The 22753-nt window shown below is 37.7% G+C and overlaps 1 protein-coding gene across 1 annotated transcript in view; it reads right to left on the reverse strand.

Moving 5' to 3' along the window:
- Positions 1 to 11538: 11538 nt before the first annotated feature.
- LOC132821863 (chloride channel protein 2-like) overlaps positions 11539 to 22753 on the reverse strand; it is a 605050-nt gene continuing 593835 nt past the window's right edge. The window contains exons 22-23 of the mRNA XM_060834763.1: positions 17094 to 17180; positions 11539 to 14564 (exon numbers count right to left, since the gene is read on the reverse strand). Of these exons, the coding sequence (XP_060690746.1) occupies positions 14370 to 14564; positions 17094 to 17180 (282 nt within the window). The 3' untranslated portion in view covers positions 11539 to 14369. The remainder of the gene's footprint in view (positions 14565 to 17093; positions 17181 to 22753) is intronic.

Genomic DNA, 22753 nt, shown 5'->3' on the forward strand with positions numbered 1-22753 from the left:
CCTCAGATGACTCAGCCCTCGCTCAGTACCTAGGTAATCTCCTGAAGTCTTAACTCTCTTGTTGCAGTGAAGGTGCATGACAGCCTTTCATCAAGTCATCTACAATTGTGAAATGCTGTTGATACTCAAAATGGGTCTTTATGGGGAACCTGCTGGACCTTTGGTTTGGCCAACCTTTGACACATTCTCTCTGTCTTTCATTTGTTCCTGTGGTATTTGATTGAACTTATTTTGGTTGCTGACCAGAGTGTGCCTGAGACCAGAATATAGAGTTCAATTTCACCAACAAAATCTTTGCCATTCATTATAAGTGTACATTAAAAGTGTACAAAATTGCCATTCTCCAGTGCCATGTTGATTGCCAGAATAAAATATGCAGAAATTTTTTTTAAAGAAGAACCAAGTGCACACATATTAAAATCTGAGGTCTTATCTCCGTAACAGTGCTTGGAATGCTTAGCCCCAGCCTGGAGTCTAGGTCAACCTGCGAGTCTCACATCAATCACCACGAGGAGCTGCATTTTTGTTGCCGTTGATGATGCTGCTGCCTCTGATCACTGGGAGGAAGTTTGCTGTTGCCATCACCTCCAAACGCTGGAAGGAGACATGTTATTGCTGCCACTAATGCCACCGCACCCAAATGCTGGTGTCACCAGGACACTGCTGCCTGTGGGAAAATCCAGAACCTATTATGTAACATCACAATAGCACCTAGGATAGGAAATGATCCCTGCGACACACATACACTGTCGGATTATGAGCACAATAACTCTTCACCGGTTTGAATCAAAGAAACTGATTGCTCATTCAGCCTGAAATGTCTGCACACAAAAATGCACTTAGCACATCCAGAAAGGATTTAATGTTTTCTCTCATGAAAGCAGTTGGAGTTTTGCTTTGAATGCATGAAATGTTTTCTGTAGTAATTAAAAAATTGACAATATTGTTTGGAAGACCTTGGATGGGATCATTTTCTCCTCCAACAACCTAATTTAAACTGAATAGAAGGAATAACAAGTTGACAGGTAAAACCCGGTAAGCTTGTAAGCTGAAGCACTAGGAGATAATGCCGGTAGCTCTCCTAAGGCAACCTCCCAATTCGCTTAAGTATCATTAAGCAATATTGCCAAACTGTTTTGTCAGCGTGTATTAGAGTTAGCACTGATTACATCTCACAGCTGCAGATAAGAGAGCCTCAGTTTTGAATATATTTACATTTGCTTCGAACACATTTGCAGTTGATGTTACAAAGGCAATGATGGTTATGTGGAGAACACAACTTGATTAAACAAACCAAAGAAGTGTGGATGCTGCAGATCTAAAACAAGAAGAGAAATTGGTGGAGAAATTCAGCAGGTCTGGTAGGATCTGTGGGGAAAAAGCAGAGTTAACATCATGAGTCCATTGATCCTCTGTCAGAATGGAATTATCCATTTAAGAATATGGAAAACAGCAACAGTAATTGGCCAAATGGACCACTGAACCTGCTTTGGAATTTAAAACAATCACAACTGATCTCCCACCTCAACTCAACTTTCCCTCACCCCTATATCCCCAAATCCTTGAAAGATCAAAATTTATCTATTTCAGCTGTGAATATACTCAACAATCTACAACCTGCTGGGTAGAGAAGTCCAAAGAATCTCAACCCTTAGAGTGAAGAAATTTGCCATCATTTCATTCCCAAATGTTTGAGCCCACATCCTGAGGTCATGTTCTAGATTCTTCCACCAGGGCAACAACATTTCAATACCCATAGTGGCAAATGCCTTTAGAATCTTATGTGCTTTTTCAGATCACCTCCCACTTTTCTAAACTATGACATGTATCAGGCTGATTTATTTGATGCTTCCTCATAGACCAACTCGCTCACACTGAGAGTCTTCACTGTCTCCATAATAAATGTGGCTTCCTTTAGGTATGGAGCCCAACACAGCACATATCCTCTCCAGTTGTTTTCTCACTAAAACCCGACATAACTGTACCATGGCTTTGTTTACATTTGTATGTCAGGTCCCTTGCAGTAAAGGTTCATATGGTATTTGCCTTTCTAATAGCTTGCTGTACTTAAATCTTAATTTCTGTATTCCTTTGTACTAGTCTATCCAAATCTCTCTATACATCAACATCAAAAATTTTAAAGTTTTTTTTAGAAAGTCATTTCTATGCTTATTATCAAATTAAATAATTTCTCATTTCCCTACATCATAGTCTATCTAGCATCTTGTTATCAACTCATGAATGATGTCTATACTTCTTAGCGTCTTCATCACAGCTTACACTCTCAATAAGCTTTGGATCATCAGTAACTTTGAATACATTATCATCATCTAAGTAATTAATATACATTGTAAATATCAGAGGCCTATTACTGATCATTATAGCCTTCCATTCATTACAGCCAGCCAACTTGAAAATGTCTGATTTACCCAGCACTCTGCTACCTCCCTGTTAACTAACCTTCCAGCCACATTAATACAGTACCCCAAAACCTTCTCAAATTTCTTTTGGAAATCCACATATACTACAGCAAATGATGCTCTAGCAGTTACATACTCAAACAACAGTAATATATTTATTAAGCATATTTCCCTTTTAAAAAAAAACTATTGATTCTCTTTGATTTTAGGATTTTATAGCAACAAAACTGTAAATGGATTTTTCAGACAACAGACATCAAGCTAACGAACCGGCAGTTTTGTTTTCTCTTTTCTTCCTATTAATTGCTACATTTACTATTATTCAATTCATTGGCAACATTCTAAATCTAGAGAATTTTGGAAAATTATGACCAGTGCACTCTCTCCAACCCTATCTCTTTTAGAATCCCAAGATGTAGGCAGTCAGATATTTGAGTTTCTTTTTTTTTGTCTCTAGTTTCTGGAGCAAATTCTTACTGATGAGATTGTTTAATGTTTCGTTTACAAGCTTGCCATGTGTGAATTTTCTGAATGCTTGCTTCCTCCCCATCCATCTATGTACCTGTGATTTACGTGATGTTTCACTCACTGTGGCTAATTGATTTTCCATTGCTGCTTGTAGCATTGTCTACTGGAGGCCTTCTTCCCAACTTTTTAGCTTTTATGTGGGAATTCACTTTAGATTAAATTAGATTACTTACAGTGTGGAAACAGGCCCTTTGGCCCAACAAGTCCACACCGACCCTCCGAAGAGCAACCCACCCAGACCCATTCCCCTACATTGAACCCTTCACCTAACACTATGGGCAATTTAGCATGGTCAATTCACCTAACCTGCACATTGTGGGAGGAAACAGGAGCACCCGGAGGAAGGGAGGGAGAATGTGCAAACTCCACACAGACAGTTGCCCGAGATGGGAATTGAACCCAGGTCTCTCGTGCTGTGAGGCATCAGTGCTAACCACTGTGCCACCGTGCCACCCGTGATCCCTAGATAGTTCTGAAGTCCATCATTTGCTGCTTCCTGTTGCTTCTGAGCTTCTCCTCAGATATTTTTCCCACCTCTGCAGTCAAATTACTGATCTGGTCTTATCCTTTAGAAAGATGGAAGGGTTCTGATTGAAATGTATAACATTCTAATGGGGCTGGTCTGACTATATATAGGGAGGATGATTTCGCTGGCTGGGCAGTCTAGAACTTGAGGTAACATTCTCAGGATATGGGGTAGGTCACTTAGGACTGAGATGAGGAAACATTTCTTCACCCAAAGATTAGTGAACCTATCGAATTCTCCACCCCAGAAGCCGTGGAGTTCAAGTTACTAAACCCAAGTTCAAGAAAGAGATTGACAAAATTTTAGATCTTAAAGCATCAAGAGGTATGGGGAGAAAATAGGAAAATGGCATTAAGTTAGAGGATGAGACATAAAATAAGGAGTTCAGTTCTAAAAGCAGTACAGGAGCAGAGGGATTTGGATACATATGAGCACAGATCATTGAAAGTGGCAGGACAACTGGAGACAGCAGTAAGTATATTATATGGGTGTAAATTAGAAGAGCAAGGAGCTGAAGTTGAACATGTACACTTGTTGAACTTCACCTGGAGTATTGTACACAGCTGAGGGTGTCACGTTATAAGAAAGATGCCAATACAATGGCAGTTTACCAGAATGGTTCCAGGTATGAAAATCTTCAGCTCTCAGGATAGATTGAAGAAGTTGGGACTGTTCTCCCTGGAAAGGAGGATGCTAAGACAAAATCAGATTGAGGTTTTCAAAATCTTGGGCAGGGAGAAGCTGTTTCGGTTTGCAAAAGAAACAAGAATGAGGGGGCATAGATTTAAAGTGATGTCAACACAAAGAAAGGGTAATATAAGAATAAACTTTTTCATACAGTGAGTTGTTACAATATTGAATGTACTGCCTAGAGATGTGGTGGAGGCAGGTTCAGTTGAGGCTCTCAAGAAAGCCTTGGGTTTTCTTTTGGACAACAATGGTTTGCAGAGATATGGGGAAAAGGCAGGAGGTTATGCAGGCACAATACACAGAATAGCCTCCTTCTGCACTGCAATAATTCTGTGATCATACTGGAGCAGGCTCAAAGGGCTAAATGTCCTACTCTTGCTCCTATTTTATGTTTCCATCCTTCACCCATAACACTTTATGGTCTTCACTTCAGACATTCCTTGCCACTGGTTGCATTTATCTGGTCACTGCTGCAGATAGTGAGATGATGTCTACATTCATCTGAGTGAATACTATCAAGCACTATTACCCACAACTATTTACAAGGCATGGTAGGAGAGAAAACGTACACAGCCAAGCGCGAGTTCCATGTGATCTGAGTTCACCACGTCACAGTTCCTTTCACACATGCTCAATCAATATTCTCAGGCTACAGGTGCTCCACAGAAAACTGCTTTGGTAATCATTGCTGTTGCCTTCCATGCCTCTTGTATTTGTTGCTGTCCAGGTCAGGACAACATAGAAAGTTATTGAACCTATTGTGTTCAGAACCAGTGCTTAAAAGGACTGCTACAGACTGCCATAAAAAATGATTGGTTTTAAAATGACTTTCTTGAATGTGGAGTCATGAGAACATGCACACATCCTTCAGCCCATATTATAACCATGGCTTTCTGCCAGTCACTGCCCTATGCCATCTCAATTACTTCCACCCATCTTGTTGTATTGATTCAAGTCTGTATTTCTTCCCTTATCTGACTGACATTTGCAGTATGATGAACAGGCAGACAATTTGTGGTAATACTGCCATTGCCTTCATCAGAGATTTTCATTATGCAAATACTAGGTTTCTTTTATTATAATAAGTCAAAACTAGAATTATTTATCCAGATTGATTTGTTACGCTTCAAATTGCTTTGGTTTTTACATCTTCATATCTCTTGGCTGAACTGTACTTTCTTCAATCTGCCTCACCTCTTTAGTCACTGATACAGAGTTCCTGTCCAGTAAACCAATGGTGAGGTAGAGAGGTGTCCTTTGATGCCATCAGCACTTTATATGTGAAGAATTTTGAGGTAAGGTAAGAGATTTGTTTTTATAAATAGAGCAAAAACACTTCACAGAACTTTAGAAGTCTGAGCACTTTGTACAATAATAACCAGCAGAATTATTTAAAATAAACCAGAAATATTCAAGTAGTAAATAAATCTTTCAGAGGTAATCTTTGAGTTCTTGGTTGTGTGTTCCAACTTCTATATTCCGCACTCCCTTTTCTTGTTGCTAACCGTTTGGGCAATATGTCCACCAGTGATTGTTTCTCTTTGTTATCAATGAAACATGTACATATTATTGCTCCAGTTGTAATTATCAAACATGAACAAGGAATAATGTGATAGTTTAACACAGTCCCACAGAATATGGATCATTAAAAATCTGAATTTAAAATAAAAATATTTCTAAATACATGCACTTATTTGTAAATGGATTGAATTGTGAATCATCTTAAAATGTATAAATTCATAACATTGTATCCCTTAATGATCTAATTGATGGATGAAAAGCAATGAATTATTTATTTCATAATCATTACAAACTATTGTGAAAATATCAGCAGAATTTTTGATTCTGTTGGCTAAACCCTACATTAAAAAATCTGATTAATAAAGCTCTATTTGAAATATTATCCTGTACTATCATTTGGAATATATAACCTGCAGAAAAGTTAATCTTGTCCCATTAAATGAAATAATCTACACAGCATCAAGTACAAATGTCCTGCATCAGAAGCATGAACCTTTACAAATGATTCGAGTGGGTTTCGCAGTTATTAAGCAGTACTGAAAGCAGAAATGCATAAACTATGCAAATTTAAAAAAAAGCAGACTAAATCATGTGCAAATTGTGTGAATGCATCACATGTTTTGCCAAGAAAAAATTACTGAGCATTTCATCCAGAAAAATTTGCACAGTGTTAAGAAGTGGAAAATCTTTCTATAGGGACAGCAGCCAAGACATTTGAAAGACTGTAGCAGTGTGACTCTTAGATTGATACACTGCCCCCAAAACCTGGGTGAATAATCCTGCTTCAGGTCCATTGGGCCAAACAAAATTGAGTATGCTTTCTGTTGACTTGGTGTTAGGCGAGAGTGTGCCAGCATTAAAGTGATACTTTGATTTTCTCTTCTTCTGAAAGTTCACAGGAGAGGTACCACTCAAGCAGAAACAAAAACGACTAATCCTGTGTGCAAGCTTATCTTCCTGCTGCCTTGAATGGGGCTTTTACAACAGGGTTCATGGCTACAGTTTGTAAAGCTGTTGGAATTTTATCAAAGAGACTTCATATGCTCTTGAAGGAGACACTTCAGCAGCTTTGAGACTGGATGTCTGGTTGCTAACTGCAGCATTTCAGTCTGAGCTGCAGCTGACTATGCTGGCTGGCTCACTTATAAGCAACATCGTTGGTGCTGGTGACCTGACTGGTATGGAACAGGCACGCTGATATAGACTATCAGCATCCTTAATAACCCTTTGGAGAATGAAGTTAAGGAATGAACTAGAAGCCCATTTCAAAAGCAGTCTGAAAGTAGAGGCAACAATAGTGGGTGGCACAGTGGCTATCACTGCTGCTTCACAGCACCAGAGTCCCAGGTTCAATTCCAGCCTTGGGCGACTGTCTGTGTGGCGTTTGCACGTTCTCCCTGTGTCTGCGTGGGTTTCCTCCGGGTGCTCCGGTTTCCTCCCACAGTCCAAAGATGTGCAGGTCAGGTGAATTGGTATGCTAAATTGCCCATAGTGTTAGGTGTATTAGTCAGAGGGAAATGGGTGGGTGGGTTACTCTTCAGAGGGTCGGCATGGACTGATTGGGCTGAAGGGCCTGTTTCCACTCTGTAGGGAATCTAATCTAAAAGTCTGAGTTTCCTTAACAGTACAGCAATAAGCATTCGAACTTCAATGGCAGCAAAAACTGTCATGATTTGTACTAAATATTTTAATGCACTGTATTATGTAATATTTCTTTGCTTTCAATAGTGACTGCAAGAATCACTAAAAACTTAAATAAAGCCCTGAAGATGAGTCATACTGGCCTCAAAACATGGACTCTTTTTCTCTCTCCCAGAGACCTTCTAGACCTGTTGCATTTCTCCAGCACTTTTAGTTTTATTTCAAATCTTCAAAATCCACAGTGCTTTTATGTAAAGCTCATGATGCATTGCACTAAGTACTGTACCAGCGATAATAACCAATCTTAAATTGGGTTATTACAAAATTAATTGGCAATGAACAAATAAATTTAATTTTTTCAAGCAAGAAAATCTACAACGGTGTATATTGGTTAAAATTTATTATTTCTTATAGTTTCAAGATAAACAAATTATTTTTAAATAAACACTGACATTTTTGTTAAACTCTGAACTCACTCTAATATACAGATATTATTTTACTGAATTCTGGATCGGAAAATATAATCAGAACATTCATAGCACAACAAAATTAAAGACAAAACTTTGATCAATTACAAGTTGTAGTTTAAATGCACAACTATCCTTGATACCAAAAGTAAAGTTAATTGAATTAATTCCATACATGGAACTGTTAGGCAAAATTTGCCGTACAAAACAATTATTGCACAAGTAGTGATTCTGAGGCTAATATTACCAACATGGAGTACCCATGTAACTTTATAATTAAGAAAAGCTGCACAAGACCTGAATAAACACAGCTTCTGTTTTAGAGCACTGATCCATATTACACAGAAAAGATATGCACAATTTAAATTACTGTAATATTAAAATGCAAATCCAATTATTACATCTTAACTAAATTACTCCAATTTTTGAAGTCATTTGTTATTTGGTATTTAGAAGATTGTTAAAAATACAGTTAAACTTTTTTTTTAAGAAGAATTGCCTTCATTTTCGAACCACATTTTTGTTCCACGCTTACAAAGGGCTATGAGAATTTTTCTTGGCATACCAGAACAAAGGTAGTTCACAGAAACTAAAGAGGAACTGGTCAAATAATTCATAATGCTTGACTTAGAATCCTTGCACGAACCTTGCAAGCTGGAAAGCTCATCACAGTATTTATCACAAGTTTCATAAAGGTCATCACAATTTGCAGACTTGCAGTTGACTTTTTGATTTTAGCTACCAGTCCAAAGGGAAATTACATAAGACTCTAGAATATTTGCAACACTTGATTCATATCCATTATTCACTTATGTTTAGCAAGCTTAGCAGAGTTTACATCACTTGCATCTTTTACCTTCCTCATCAATAATCTAATTTTTCAGAATATTATTGCCACACTTTCATAAATCATTTGTTCAGTTTGTTACAATACACAGCTCTCCTGTATATAAATTATACTTAGAAGATATAATGTCATTTATCTGAGGAATTCTAAAGGACAGTTGCAGAAAATCCAACTATGTAATAATGTTACATTGACTCACATTTAAGTATGTGATGGTCCTGTGTAATCATAAAGAACAGAGTTCAAAAACTAACCTCAGTAAGAAATAAATGACTTTGCACAAGTAGAAATTTGTACTGTGAGAGCATTAAAAACCATAAGGTAACCACTATTTAAGATGGAATAATTTGAAACTCCGTGGTGGCTGTAAGATCATCCATGGTAATCTTTTGTATTTGAGCCTCGCTTTTAGCACCACTCACCAAATGCTTCCTTTGAATAAATATTAATTTTAAGAAAGACTTAAATGAAATAATTGCTACACCACTGTCTGTATTGGCACAAAGCAATTCAAAGCTAAAGGCTGAATTCTTGTTGATGACATGATTTGAGGTGAACAATAGGAGCAGCAGATATCTTAACAGATGGGCTCTCTGGTCAGTAGTAAAAACAATTCAATATAACTCCAGAATGCATGTTCATACAACTTAGTTTGAAGCAATTTGATTTTGAAATGTATGGTAATAATATCTCATGCAGTAAAAAGTTTAATATGTAATAAGAACCTGTGAAAATATCAGTAAAACCAAACTTGAAACAGGGCCAAAATTCCCAGGAATAAAGTCTGCCTACTGAGTTTACGTTGTGTTTCTAAGTGCAAACTCTAAGCATTAAAAGGGCCGACTTGTACCCAGGAACTAGCAATTAATAAGATGGTGGCAGTGCAACAGTTTGGAAACTTACTTTGCAAATTTATTTGGGACTTTAAGCTTACCTAATTATTCAACAGTAATTGTGTTTCCTATTGGCTAAAAAGTTGAAATAGCAAAGTATAGTACGTTAGCTGTCAGTTTGACAAAGATGTAGTGAAAGTAACAACTGAGTAAGAATGCAAAAATAAAGCAGTAATATTAGCAATTTTTATACAAAGAAGAAAAAGTGAACTAAATCACATTCAAGTTTGGATCAGTTTCTACTGTGGAATGACAGTTACCTCCTAATTTAATGTGATCATGCAAAACGTATTCAGTTGTCAAAGGAATCGGGCAAATAGCCAAAGAAAGATTCATAATTCACGAGGTATCATGGATAAGGCAAACACAAAGATTCTGCTTAGGAATGCCTTTCTAATGACATTGATATAAAAGATAAGTATATAGGCAAAGAGTAGCAAAAAGAGAAAATTACTAATAGGGAGAAAGAAACAAAAGATACAAAAATCTGCAGACCATAATTGATTCAGTGTGCACAAATATTATTTAATGAACACAGAAGAAGAAGAAAAAAAAACAGCAGAATACCAAATTACTGAAACTGAACTAAGAAGAAGAATTGCATCAGTAAATAACACACAATATATTAAATTTTCATCTTCATTCACAAGGTGTGTGTATTTCATCTATTCTTAGTGTCCGTGCTTAATTGGATAGATTTGAATGATATAGTTATTTTCTTACACTTAAAGTAAAATTACCATTTCACAGTATGTAGGATATTTATATAACACACCATACATTTGATAATTAGAAACTAATTTGTATTTATTTCACTTAATATGCTACTTTATTACAAATATATTATTAAGGCCTGAATAGGTACCTTGGTTTTCTCAATGTCTTTAAAATCAGATTCATTTCTGTAACTTTATTTGAGTAATATTTCCCTAAATCACTTTATAAATGACCATTCCAAATCTAAATTATGTCAGGGCTATCTATTACATGTATTTTTTGTCACAATAGTCTATAATAGACATTTAAGCAAAGAAGATCTTCTTTGTGGAATAAAAAGTGAATACAAATCTAAATAGTTAAATAGTTTTTAGATAGAACTATATTTCAGCTATAATGAACAGAAATGGAATGAAAAGATTTTCAATGCATAGAGAGTACTCAGTAGTCAGCTAAGAGTAGAAAGAAATACAAGATGTAAAGACCATTTCAAAGAAATACAGACGAACGGACACACCGGTGAATGAAGGATTATAGCACAAGATCCATCATATTGATCTACATCATACATTTTGTAAAAAAAAGGTGCATTTTTCAATGAAGAGCAGTAAATGCCTCACATATCTGGATTGTGTATAGAATTTCTTACTAAAATGTGAATTAATTGTAAATTTTATGTTCTAATTGTAGATTGTACATTTATAAGAAAGTAAAGACTAAATGCTAATTTGTGCAATTATATTATTAAAGGGCAACACGAGTTAGAAACATAGAAGGGAGGATATCCTGAAACAAATTTGGGGAAAAAAACCTCCAAACAAATTAACAAATTGCTTGGATATGAGAAACAGCAATACAGCGTAGTTGTCTATTATTGAAAGGTACCATCCAGTTAGATTGCTATTCAAGTTGTATCTTATTTTCTTTTGCAGCATTGTCTGAGAAACTGCACAATTATTCAAAGATTGCAGTGGAACGCTTTGTCTCCACTGGTGAATCATGCTTGCAATAAATGAAATGCTCTTGCAGAACCCATATGTTGCCGCCTATGATTGTTAGTTCACATGCTAAAGACACCCAGAGAACATTTATCTTACCCTCCCATCTCATACAGTAATTTGTTAAAATCATCAATGGCAAGAAGTCACCTTTTACATCCCCACTTAATCTTTAGAATACAGAGGTAATATTATACTAATTCTAAATTGAAAATTACACTGTTAATTTTCTGCTCTTAAAACCCCTATTAAACAAACAAACACTTGAGTTCATTAACTTTTGTAATTTGGAAAAGGACGCAGGCATTAATCTATGACAGGATGGTAAGGTTTCTGCATTATATTTTTTTCCACTGTATAGACAGGATAAAGGCACATTGGAAGTTGACTTCTGGCATTGTATAGAGCTCCTTGACTCTTCCCAAGAGGGTTTCTTTTAGGCAAAAATAATCATCATTACTTCCATCAAAATCTTCTTATTGACTTTGCTATTGTTTTGCTTGGTATTAAAAAATTACTTAAATCAAAGTTTGAGTGACTGGACAGTGTGTCTTTCACAGATGTGTATGTATACATGCTCAAAGCTTGGGAGGCATGTTAATTCATCACCCCCATCAGCATGAGAGGAACTCTTGGAAGTGAGATAGGCAGTAGGTTAACTTCAGCAAGTTTCCTCTTTTAGTGTAAATCATTATTAGATCATGTGTGGACTGAGATAAGTCATTTAACAATGTTGTTACTCATACTTCCCTATTCTTGAATCTTTCTGCTGGGAGATTTGCCTTGCTGAATTTATCCTGAGACTTCAACATTTATATCAGTGACAAGACAGGATTTTGTTTTGGAATGAAGACACTAGCTGGTCAATTGTAGTTCAGTTTATTTGTGAATCTGAATTCTGATGTTCACCTAAGTACTGGCTCATCCATGACTGTATGTATACAATGGTCTATGAAGGCCTGTTTCAGTCAACTAACAGCTGTTAGCTTTATAATTATCTTGAATGTACATAGATTGAACCAATCTTTTTTGTTTGTACATTCAACTGTTTTCTGTGTATCATTTCACTTGCAACTATATTTAACATTTAGAATTTCCTTCAACAAAATGGCCCAGATATTGCAGTCAGAGACAAAGTAACAACACTTGCTGCTTAACTTGAAGAAAGTTGCCCTCAAAGTTCTAGCAAGCTTTGTGCTTTGAATCTGGAATCAAGGTAAAGGGCTCTCCAGTCATCCAACAGCAGTGATGTGATCCAGCAGCAGTTGAGCAGTCAATCACATTGGAGTATTCAAACAGCAGAAAGCAGGAAGTAAAATGCACTATATTTTCAATGTTTACAATTTACAAATGGCAAATTAGATGACTGGGACAAACATATAGAATTAAAGTTAAAACTGAAATATCACTAACAAATTTGTTTTTAAAAAGAGGCTAAAAATTGCACTTTATCATTATTGAGACATTTGATGTTACACTAACATAAAATTAGTTGTTCAGTGATAATGTAGCTGGTCAGCATTATTTATAAACACTATTAAAGATCCAGTTACATTATATTCAACAAGGTGCGAATTTTCTAGAGATTTCTACAGCACAACTAACAGCTTAAAACAGGAGGTTTTCACCAGTTCAGTGATTTCTATTGGTTCACAGTCTGTGGAGACATCAACAGCATACCCTTGAATCATCAACAGCAACTTCTGGATCTCAACATTTAACTGCACACGTGCAGGCTCCCAAAGCTACAATTTAAGGTGAGGAATGACAGCGAAACTGACTGTTTCCCTAATTACGACTGCAAAACCCAAGCCAGGACAGTACAGTATCTATTTATCATGCAGAATATACCAGTGGTGCATACTTGAGGAAAAATAATCACAACAAGGAAAAGGACATAGGTTTCTTTTTCTCGCAGACTTGGTCCCCTTATGGAAATAATAGTTCACCTGCTCTGTGAAGAATTCAAGTGGTGGGAGAAAGCCAATACTTTAGACATAAATGAAAGTGGACTAACATTCAAATTGAAAGGCTTTGATTTACAGTAGGAATTTATATGTAATTTATCCTGTGTTAATTTTTGATCAGAAGCTGTATTGCTTATAATAAGATTCAGTAGCCTATAACTCCTTCACTGGATACACAAGTTATGAGGTATTAACATTGAAACAGACCTGCTGCAGTGACTGTGGAATAATTTTCATTGAAATAGGCATTCTAACTAACACAGAAGTTACAATGGGAATATTTTAGCATGGGTAGCAGCTTTGCCAAACTACCAGCTGCTGTTCAAGCAGCAACCTGATTCAATTTCATTAGTAGAATTTACAACTGGTAGGCAAAAAAAGACCATGTGTATAAAACCTTCAAAAAAAACACTTCCTTACATTATTAGTCAGAGGGCTCTGTATGTTACATAGCTATGAATAGAATAATAATATTTCTTGAAAATTAGCTGAGTGCAGTCAAACAATATTCTGGACCAGACTGGTGCGCAGTTTCCATGCAAAACAAATTGCACATTAATACAGCTCATCCTATGGACTTATTTCACTGGCACACTAGAATGTTTGGGTCAGACACAAGAATTGGCCCCATACATCAGTTCAACACAGCATATTCCCACAGTTCACTTCAAATTTCCAATTGAAATGCTGAAAATCCATTTCAAAAGAAATTTGAGTGCATCACCCCAGACGATACAAGCTTATTGCGTAAACACTGGACAAACCATGTTTTGATATTTTCAGGACATAAACTGCTGAGAAATAAGTCCACACATTAATTCCTACTGGACGTGAAATCATTTTGTTAACTATCAAACACAAAGACTCAATACAATTACTTTCAGACTTTAGCTTATCAATTAATAGATTAGGTTTCATTCTAGTTTGAAAAAAAAGCTATTCATTAACATATGCTCACTGGAAGAAAACTCCAGAAACTTGCCAACAAGACGTACAATCAGTGCTTTTAACGTCTATTGTTTAGAAGTGCATCACAATTCCCAACACTTCTGACAACAGCTGAAAGAAAGATTTCATTTCCTCATCCAAAATCAAGTGCATTAAATGTGAATAGTGCAGTTATTTTGAGGCAATTTGTTCCCTGCAAGGCTTGTTCAGTGTGATTTGTCATCTGTGTCTGATGGACTGGATTCACGAGGAAGTGTAAGGCTCTCCCTTCTGTCCCACAGCTTGTGAATCTCTGTGGTATCTGACTCACTGCTGCTATTGCCACTTTCCCTGAAACTAGCCAATGGTGGACGCATCTTCACCCCTTTTGATGTGACTGATCCTTCGATGGCCTTTCTCAGCTGAAATAAATTGAAGCAAAGAGAGAATTGAAAGTGATTTTTTTGAAAAAAACAATCACTTACTCTACAGGCAGGATGAGTTAATGCAAATGGACACATATTTTTACTAAATATTAAGAACATTAGAAATAGGAGTAGCAGCCATTTGTGATTTATGAATTTGTTTCTATTGAGTACCACTTGCTTGTTACTACAGGGTAACAGTTTTAATTGTTACCTTTTGATGCCATCCTTTGTGCAGTGAAAGGTTGAGTTCAGTGTGCACTGTACGCTAATACATGCCTTGAAACATACAGGCTGCATGCCAGAAGCCTGCATTTGGAAAATTAAACCTTACGCCCATTTTATTAGCTTAAGAAATACGTTGAGCATTGTTGCATGAATTAAATGTTCCAGTGTTTAGTTCATTAGTCTCTTAATAACTGTCTTGTGATGCAATGTCTGAGATACTAGTGACACCTGTGCTCCACATGGAAGTATTTTAAACTGCAAATGCAAAAATAAATAGCAAAAACAAGTTTTGGTGCCATTGTAAATCATAATTCTTAATACCTCAGGGACATTCTACAATTAAGTTTACTTCATAAAAAGTAACTTGTGTATCATATATTATAATTCCCTTCACACCATTCAAATGTATGAACAGTAATAAAATTTGACTCTTTTCCATAGATATTTCATTGTCAATTTGGCATTTGCATGGAAGCGTGAACATTTTTCTTTTCGAATAGGTCAACACCATAAAAAAACTATTTTTATTAATTGAAATACTCTCAAAGAAATCTGAGATGGCTCAGCTTGGGTCACTGAACATTAAAAATTCAGCTTAGCACCCATACCTCTTCATGGTGAACTAATAACACCAAGCATCAATCTTTCCCAATTATCCTGGATTGGAGTCACAGGGAAGTGTAAAGACAAGAAATGTCAGCTGATATTTAGTTATGGGGGTTACAATTCAGGGTGTGCCTACACCCAATTATAAACAAAATTCATCTATGCACCTCAATCCCATGATTGTACAGTGACCTCTGCATAGCCAGGATGCCATGTTTGTGTACACATCCTCTGCCTATATCTGGAGTCTAAGCAGCATTGGAAGGAAATCATGTGCCATCCCTTTAAAAAGGGGACATCCCTATAAAATTACTGTTGGAGGAATGCAAAAAAAGCTGCATAATCATTTTTTGTCATTCAGGGATCAGATTTTACACATCAGGAGAAGAGGAGTGAACCTTGGGATGGTAACTCAGGAGACTGGAATGTTGATGCAAAGTATAATTCTGAGACCATGCCTAGCCCAACTTGTTAATTGGCTAGTCCCGGAACAGCTCTCCCAATTTTGGTACAAGTCCCTGATGGTAGTTAGGACAGTATCTGGGTATGTCCTTGTCATTTCCATTATTTAGGCCAATGTTGGGAGATCAGTCTCTGTTTCATGTCTCTGGATAAATAGTTGAGATCCCTGGATTATTAGTCCTGCAACAAATGCACCATGCAGGACCTAATACCCCACTCTGAAGTTGCTTTGTTAAAGAAACTAAATAAGTGCTTAGTGCTGTATGCTCAATATGTATTAGCACATTGAACCTATTAGACTGCATTTTACAGCCTTCTGGCAGTGGGTTTGCAGGCAGAGGAAGGGTCCATGAATTTCTCGATATATCAAGCCAGCAGCCTAACTCACTGTCTTGCCACAATATTGCAAGCAGTGGGAAGAGTGTGGTTAGGGGCATATATCTGTGTACTAATTAAGGCACATAAGCGCCCAACTAACAGCCTGTGTTTACCACCACTGGAATTTACTCAGTGGAAGGAGAGGTCCACACCAAGCGTCTAACTTAACAACTTAAACGTGCTGTTCTTTAGCAACAAGAATCATAGTATCCCTACAGTGTGGAAACAGGCCATTTAGCCCAATAAGTCCATACTAACCCTCTAAAAAGTAACCCATCCAGACCCAATCCCCTACTCTATTACACTACATTTTACCCCTGACAAATGCACCTAACTTACACATCCCTGAACACGATGGGCAACATAGAAGAAAGTGATTAGAGTCGAGAGTGTAGTACTGGAAAAGCTTGCAGCCTCACTCCTGAAGAAGGACTTTTGCCCAAAATGTTGAACCTCCTGCTCCTTGGATGCTGCCTGACCTGCTGTGCTTTTCCAGCACCATAATTTTGACTATGGGCAATTTAGCATGGTCGATTCACCTAACCTGCACATCTTTGGATTGTGGGAGGAAACCGGGGCACTCAGAGGAAACAAGGGTGTGGTTGTTCCACTCTGTTCTACAAGGTAGGATTGTTGGGTAGGCTATCCTTTTGATTTTACCTCCTGCGTTTTGTTCCTGCTATCCATTCTACACCTGCTCATAATGAAACAGCTGAGATCAGGAAATGTTGGGTGTTAAGATAGCAATTCTGTACCTGACATTTTCTGACTGAGAATCAAGTTTAAACAGGAATCTTCTCTGCACTTTTTACTGCAATTCTTGAACTTTATATTGCCTATAAAATAACCTACCTCTTTAAGAGCTACCACTCCAATTAGCTTTCCAATGCTGGTTACATAAGCATGGTTAAGTCCCAAGAGAGAGAACATGGTGTGAGTCTGAAAAAAAAACAAGCATCTTTGGTCAGATAGTTGACTGTAAATTCAATATTGCACTTAAACCACAGTGATTCAATTATTTGTATTTTAAAACACTTTGATAAATTTCATTCAGTTTTGCAACATTAAAACAATATTAATGATACATATTCTTTACAGTACAGTATTAATTATTCAATATCCCATTCACATTGTCAGTAACAATTGGTACAAAGGTTGTGGTAATATCATTTTGGGAGGAAAAGGAAAATCTCCTTTCATGAGAAAATAAAACTCTTCAGCCAGTATTCCAAAAGATGAAAGACAGACTCTGATGTTTTGAACATATAGTCATTTATTATGATTAACGTAACTAAATTAGTATTAACTCTTACTAATTTTTACTCTGAAGAGAAACAGCACACCCTAACTTTATAAATGTTGATTAACTAGCTATGGAACCCCAGCATGATGTGTTCTCATTTTGACTTTCAGTATTTGCACACTTACTTCCTCAAAGAAACATTGATAATTTTACAGGCAACCTGCAGTTGGGAAAGCAGAATAACTATGGCACAAAACCATCAGTGCCATGCCCAGTGCCTGCCCACCTACACTGTGACCTTCTAAACAGTGGGTGATGCAGAGGGTAGGTCGCCTCCCTGTAGACCAATTGAAGACCTGAAGTGAAATTATCAGCCAATTCCTAGAGATGGACAGAAGTCCCACCTCATTATTTAGAGGCCATCATCTGAAAAATTAAAGCAGGCCAAGCTGGGGCAAGTGGAGGCAAGCTCTGACCCAACATTTATACTGGGATGAGGGGACCCTGCCCTCAGAGCAAAATCCAGTCCACGGGATGAAATATATATATAGGATGACTGACTGTCATTTTCAGGATCTTGTTTTGATTACAAAATAAAAGACCAGACCTCAAGTAGAAATTCACAACATTCACAACATTCCACATCAAATGTTAGAATTTATAACACTGGCATTCTATAAAGAATACTCACAGCTCTAACTGCTTTCACAGGTATGTGCTACTATTCTTACACAAGTCAGGCTACCCATCCGTTCTCTTCTAGGAAATAAAGTGATGTCGTGTATTTGGATTTTCAAAGGACATCCAGTAAGTTGCCAAATCAAAGGTTCTTACACAAAACAAGAGTACATTGTATCGGGAGTAATAGATTAACATAGATAACAAAGAAAGAAAAACAGAAAATATGAAACTCATAGAGAAATTACTGCAGAATTTCAGTTCTGAAGAAGGGTCACTAGAGTCATTGAGATGTACAGCATGGAAACATACCCTTCAGTCCAACTTGTCCATACTGACTAGATATCCTAATTTAATCTAGTCTCATTTGCCAGCACTTGGCCCATATTCCTCTAAGCCCTTCCTATTCACATACCCATCCAGACACCTTTTAAATGTTATAACTGTACTAAACTTTGACTTTGCTTTCTCTGCACAGATGCTGCCAAACCTGCTGATGTTCCCCAGCAATTTCTGTTTGAGTGTAGATAAAGGATTGTTCAGCTAAACAGAAATAGTGTTGGGACAAATGGATTTGTTTCACATTGAAATACTGTAACCAGAAGTACCACAGGGATCAGTGCTGCGACTTCAACTATTTACAATCTATATTACTGACCTAGATGAAGGGTCGGGTGCATTATAGGTAAATGTGCCTATACTACAAGGACTGGTAGGAAAGTAAACTGTGAAGACAGGAAGAGTTTGAAAGAGAACAGATTTATTGAATGAGTAAGCAAATTCTTGGTAGCAGGTGTGTAATTTGGGAAAATGAGAAGATATCCACTTTGGTGGGAAGATCAGAAAAGAAAAATATTATTTAGACGACAAGCAGCTGCAGGATGTTGCAATGCACAATCTTTGTACATGAAATATAACACAGGTCTAGCAAATAATTAGGAAAGCAAATAGAAATTTGACCTTTATTGACAGTAGTTGGAGAGTAAAAGTGGGAAAGTCTTCCTACAACTGCACAGTGCACATTTAGAGACTTGTGTACAGTTTTGATCTTTTTTTAAGATGTGTAGTGATATTGGAAGCAGATCACAGAAGTTTCATTACAGTAGACTGCTTCTCAGGATGAAAAGGTTATCTTATGGGAAAAGGCTATGATGGTTGGACTTACACTGAAGTTCAGAAGAATGACAGATCATCTTATTGAAACATACAGTTCTGAGGGAGCTCTGCAAGGTGCCTGCTGAGATAATGTTTCTCCTTGTGGGGAAATCCAGAACTAGGGGGTACAATTTCAGAATAAAGAGACTTCCATTGAAGGTGGAGATAAGGAGGAAATTCTTTTGAAAAAGCCATTAATCTTTGGAATTCTCTTCCTTAGACAGCAGTGGAAGCTAGGTCATTAAATACATTCAAGGCTGAATTCTGACATACAAGGAACTTGAGGGATATGGAGGGTACTCAGAAATTGAGTTAAAACTACAATCAGATCAGCCAAGATCTCATCGAATGGCAGAGCAGGTTCCATGTGTCAAATGGCCTACTCTTACTCCAATTTCTTATGGTCTCTACCAGGGAAATACAGTAAGTGAACAGAGACAGGAACAATAATGTTGATCTCACTCATCATCATAATGAAAGCTGTATGGTTTGATGATGCTATACCACATTCTAATTAATGGTTAATATTGATGGTGGCAATAATAACTTGCCAACAATGTTTATTTAGGTCTAATCCTGTTAGTTTGAACAATTAATCTAATAATCTTTTTAATTTTAAGTATTGATACTTGTAAATCACCATAATATTGCAAAGCATATAATGTTCTCAAATTAACTGAAAGAAGAAAACATATCCCTTGTGTTTAAGAGCACTTTTGCCTATGCATTTCTAATATTGCTTTTATTACAGCTCCCTTTAAATCAAAGGATAATGGTAGATTTTGTGACACCAAATTGAATAATTTTGGTTTTAATGAATGCGTTAGAAAATGTTTCGCACTTTTATTTCAGTGTTTCCCATTGACAATATGTTGATGGGTTAATCTCAGCAGTATAAAACAAGAAAAGTAGATCATCTTTAATAGACAATACATAGAGTTCCCTTCAGCTGTAAAATAAATTAGAAATTGTTTACTCCAGATTACGTTTGTGAGAACATTTTGGCAACAGAAGTGAACAGCATGATTTAAACCGAGTTCTTCCCTGATGAAATAACAGGTGGCATCAGTGGCATAATGGAAATGTCATGGGATTTAATAACCCAGACCCCCAAGTACTGTGGGGAAATAGGTTCAAATCCAGCATGGCAGCTGGTGAAATTTAAATACAAATTCAACAATTCTGTTTTATTCACTCATGGGACCTGGTGTTGCTGGCTGGCCAGCATTTATTGCCCATCCCCAGTTGCCCTTGAGAAAGTGGTAGTGAGCTGCCCTTTTCAACCACTGCAGTTTATGTGCTGGAAGTAAATCCACTATGTTCTTAGGGAGCGACTTCCAGGATTTTGGCCCTGTGACAGCGAAGAAACGGCAATATATTTCCAAGTCAGGATGATAAGTGACTTGCAGAGAGCTTGTAGGTGGTGGTGTTTCCATGAATCTGCTGCTGAAATTTTGAAATGATGGTGACAGTGAAATGTCATAAATTTTCATAAAGACCGTGTGATTCCCTTCCGTGGTCTGGCGTACATGAGATTCCAGACACACAGTAATGTAGTTGACTCTTTATCATTCTCCGAAACGGATGGTTAATTCTTAGCACACCCAACCCATGCATGCAAGACCCAAAACATGTGCCCAACATTAGACGTGATCTGTGCTTGGGCAACATTAGTTAAATAATCCTGAGCGCTAAAGATCCTGAATTGTTAGGTTGTAATATGCCATACCTCTGCTAACTGACAGCTACATATATAAATATACCAATCCTTGGCATTTGCAAACAAAACTAACATGCTCATGGGTGGCACCTGTTTCAACTTAACCAAACAGATGATGGCTATTTTCTGGTTAATTTCTTAGGGCTATGCCTTGACTAATCAGAGTCAGCAGTTAGAATCTTGTAGGGGTCTGAATGATGTGGACTATGGCAGAATTAGACAACCATTGTGGCAAGGACCATCGCAATGTCAAGATCATCTCACTCCACCTTTTATGCATGTCACAAGCTGCATTATGGGCATTTGGTCGGCAGGAGCAAGATGCCAATTGACAGCCATTATTGCTCATTAGAATTCCTGCTAATGCTAGAACTCGCCTCAGAATATTCAGACCAGATTTGTCAAACAAGCAGGATGTTGAGAAAACTCAACAAGGAAACCATAGTGAGCATTTCACCTCACCCCGAGGGACATACAATGGGCGAGGTTGTATCTCCTGACTCTTCACTTGCTGTCATAGTTCTTGGAGCATACCTTGATGCTTACAGAATCCTTGCCTTGCATTGTTGAGCTTTGCCCTCTTAGCCAATGATAGGTTTATATTACTGCTGTCCTGCATAGCCTTTCAACGCAGGCACAAAGCCAGAAAAGCTCATTATAGCTCTGAGCAGGCCTCAGTCAAGTCAGAAGGATAGCCTTCGCTCAGGGGAACCCGATACAAGTGCAGTCACAATGAGGATCCTCTCCTCATTAGATACAAGGAACTGAATGATGGGCAGCACACCACCTACCCTGACTCTTTGTGCCCTATTGTGGGCTGTCTTTTCTTCTAGAATGAGAAAGGCAGGGATTACAGAGATGAAAGTAGCTAACACAGCTGTTACTTCTGGTGCAGATGGGGAAGTACTCCAGGCGAGGGGTAGGCAGTGCAAAGGTATGCGGGGTTATGGTAGGTGAGGGTGAGTGGGGAAGATGTTCTAGGTATTAGTGGTAGTGGTAGACCATGACCCTTGGTGAGACGCATGAACAGTGGCAGAGATAGAATGAGTGCAAGAGAAAATGGTGACAGTTATATTGGCAGAGTGGTGAAAGACATTGATCTGCTTCCTACAGTGCCAGACGGCAAAGACTGCTTTAATCCAGGTGGGAAATTTGGACCGAGCTAGCATGGTCTGGTCACCATGACACCATATGAAGTGGACTGCACTATTCCATCCAGTGGTTTCTCCACATACCTTGCCACATACAGCAATACACGGCAGCTCCAGACTGCTGGTGCTTGTCTGGGTGCACAATTTATAGAGTCATAGAGATGTACAGCATGGAAACAGACCCTTCGGTTCAACCCGTCCATGCTGACCAGATATCCCAACCCAATCTAGTCCCACCTGCCAGCACCTGGCCCATATCCCTCCAAACCCTTCCTATTCATATACCCATCCAAATGCCTCTTAAATGTTGTAATTGCACTAGCCTCCACCACATCCTCTGGCAGCTCATTCCATATACGTACCACCCTCTGCGTGAAAAAGTTGCCCGTTAGGTCTCTTTTATATCTTTCCCTTCTCACCCTAAGCCTATGCCCTCTAGTTCTGGACTCCCCAACCCAAAAGGAAAAGACTTTGTTTATTTACCCTCTCCATGCCCCTCATAATTTTGTAAACCTTGAGAAGGTCACCCCTCAGCCTCCGACACTCCAGGGAAAACAGCCCCAGC

The sequence above is a fragment of the Hemiscyllium ocellatum genome, chromosome 13 (assembly GCF_020745735.1).
Source record: "Hemiscyllium ocellatum isolate sHemOce1 chromosome 13, sHemOce1.pat.X.cur, whole genome shotgun sequence".
Taxonomy (NCBI): Eukaryota; Metazoa; Chordata; class Chondrichthyes; order Orectolobiformes; family Hemiscylliidae; genus Hemiscyllium; species Hemiscyllium ocellatum.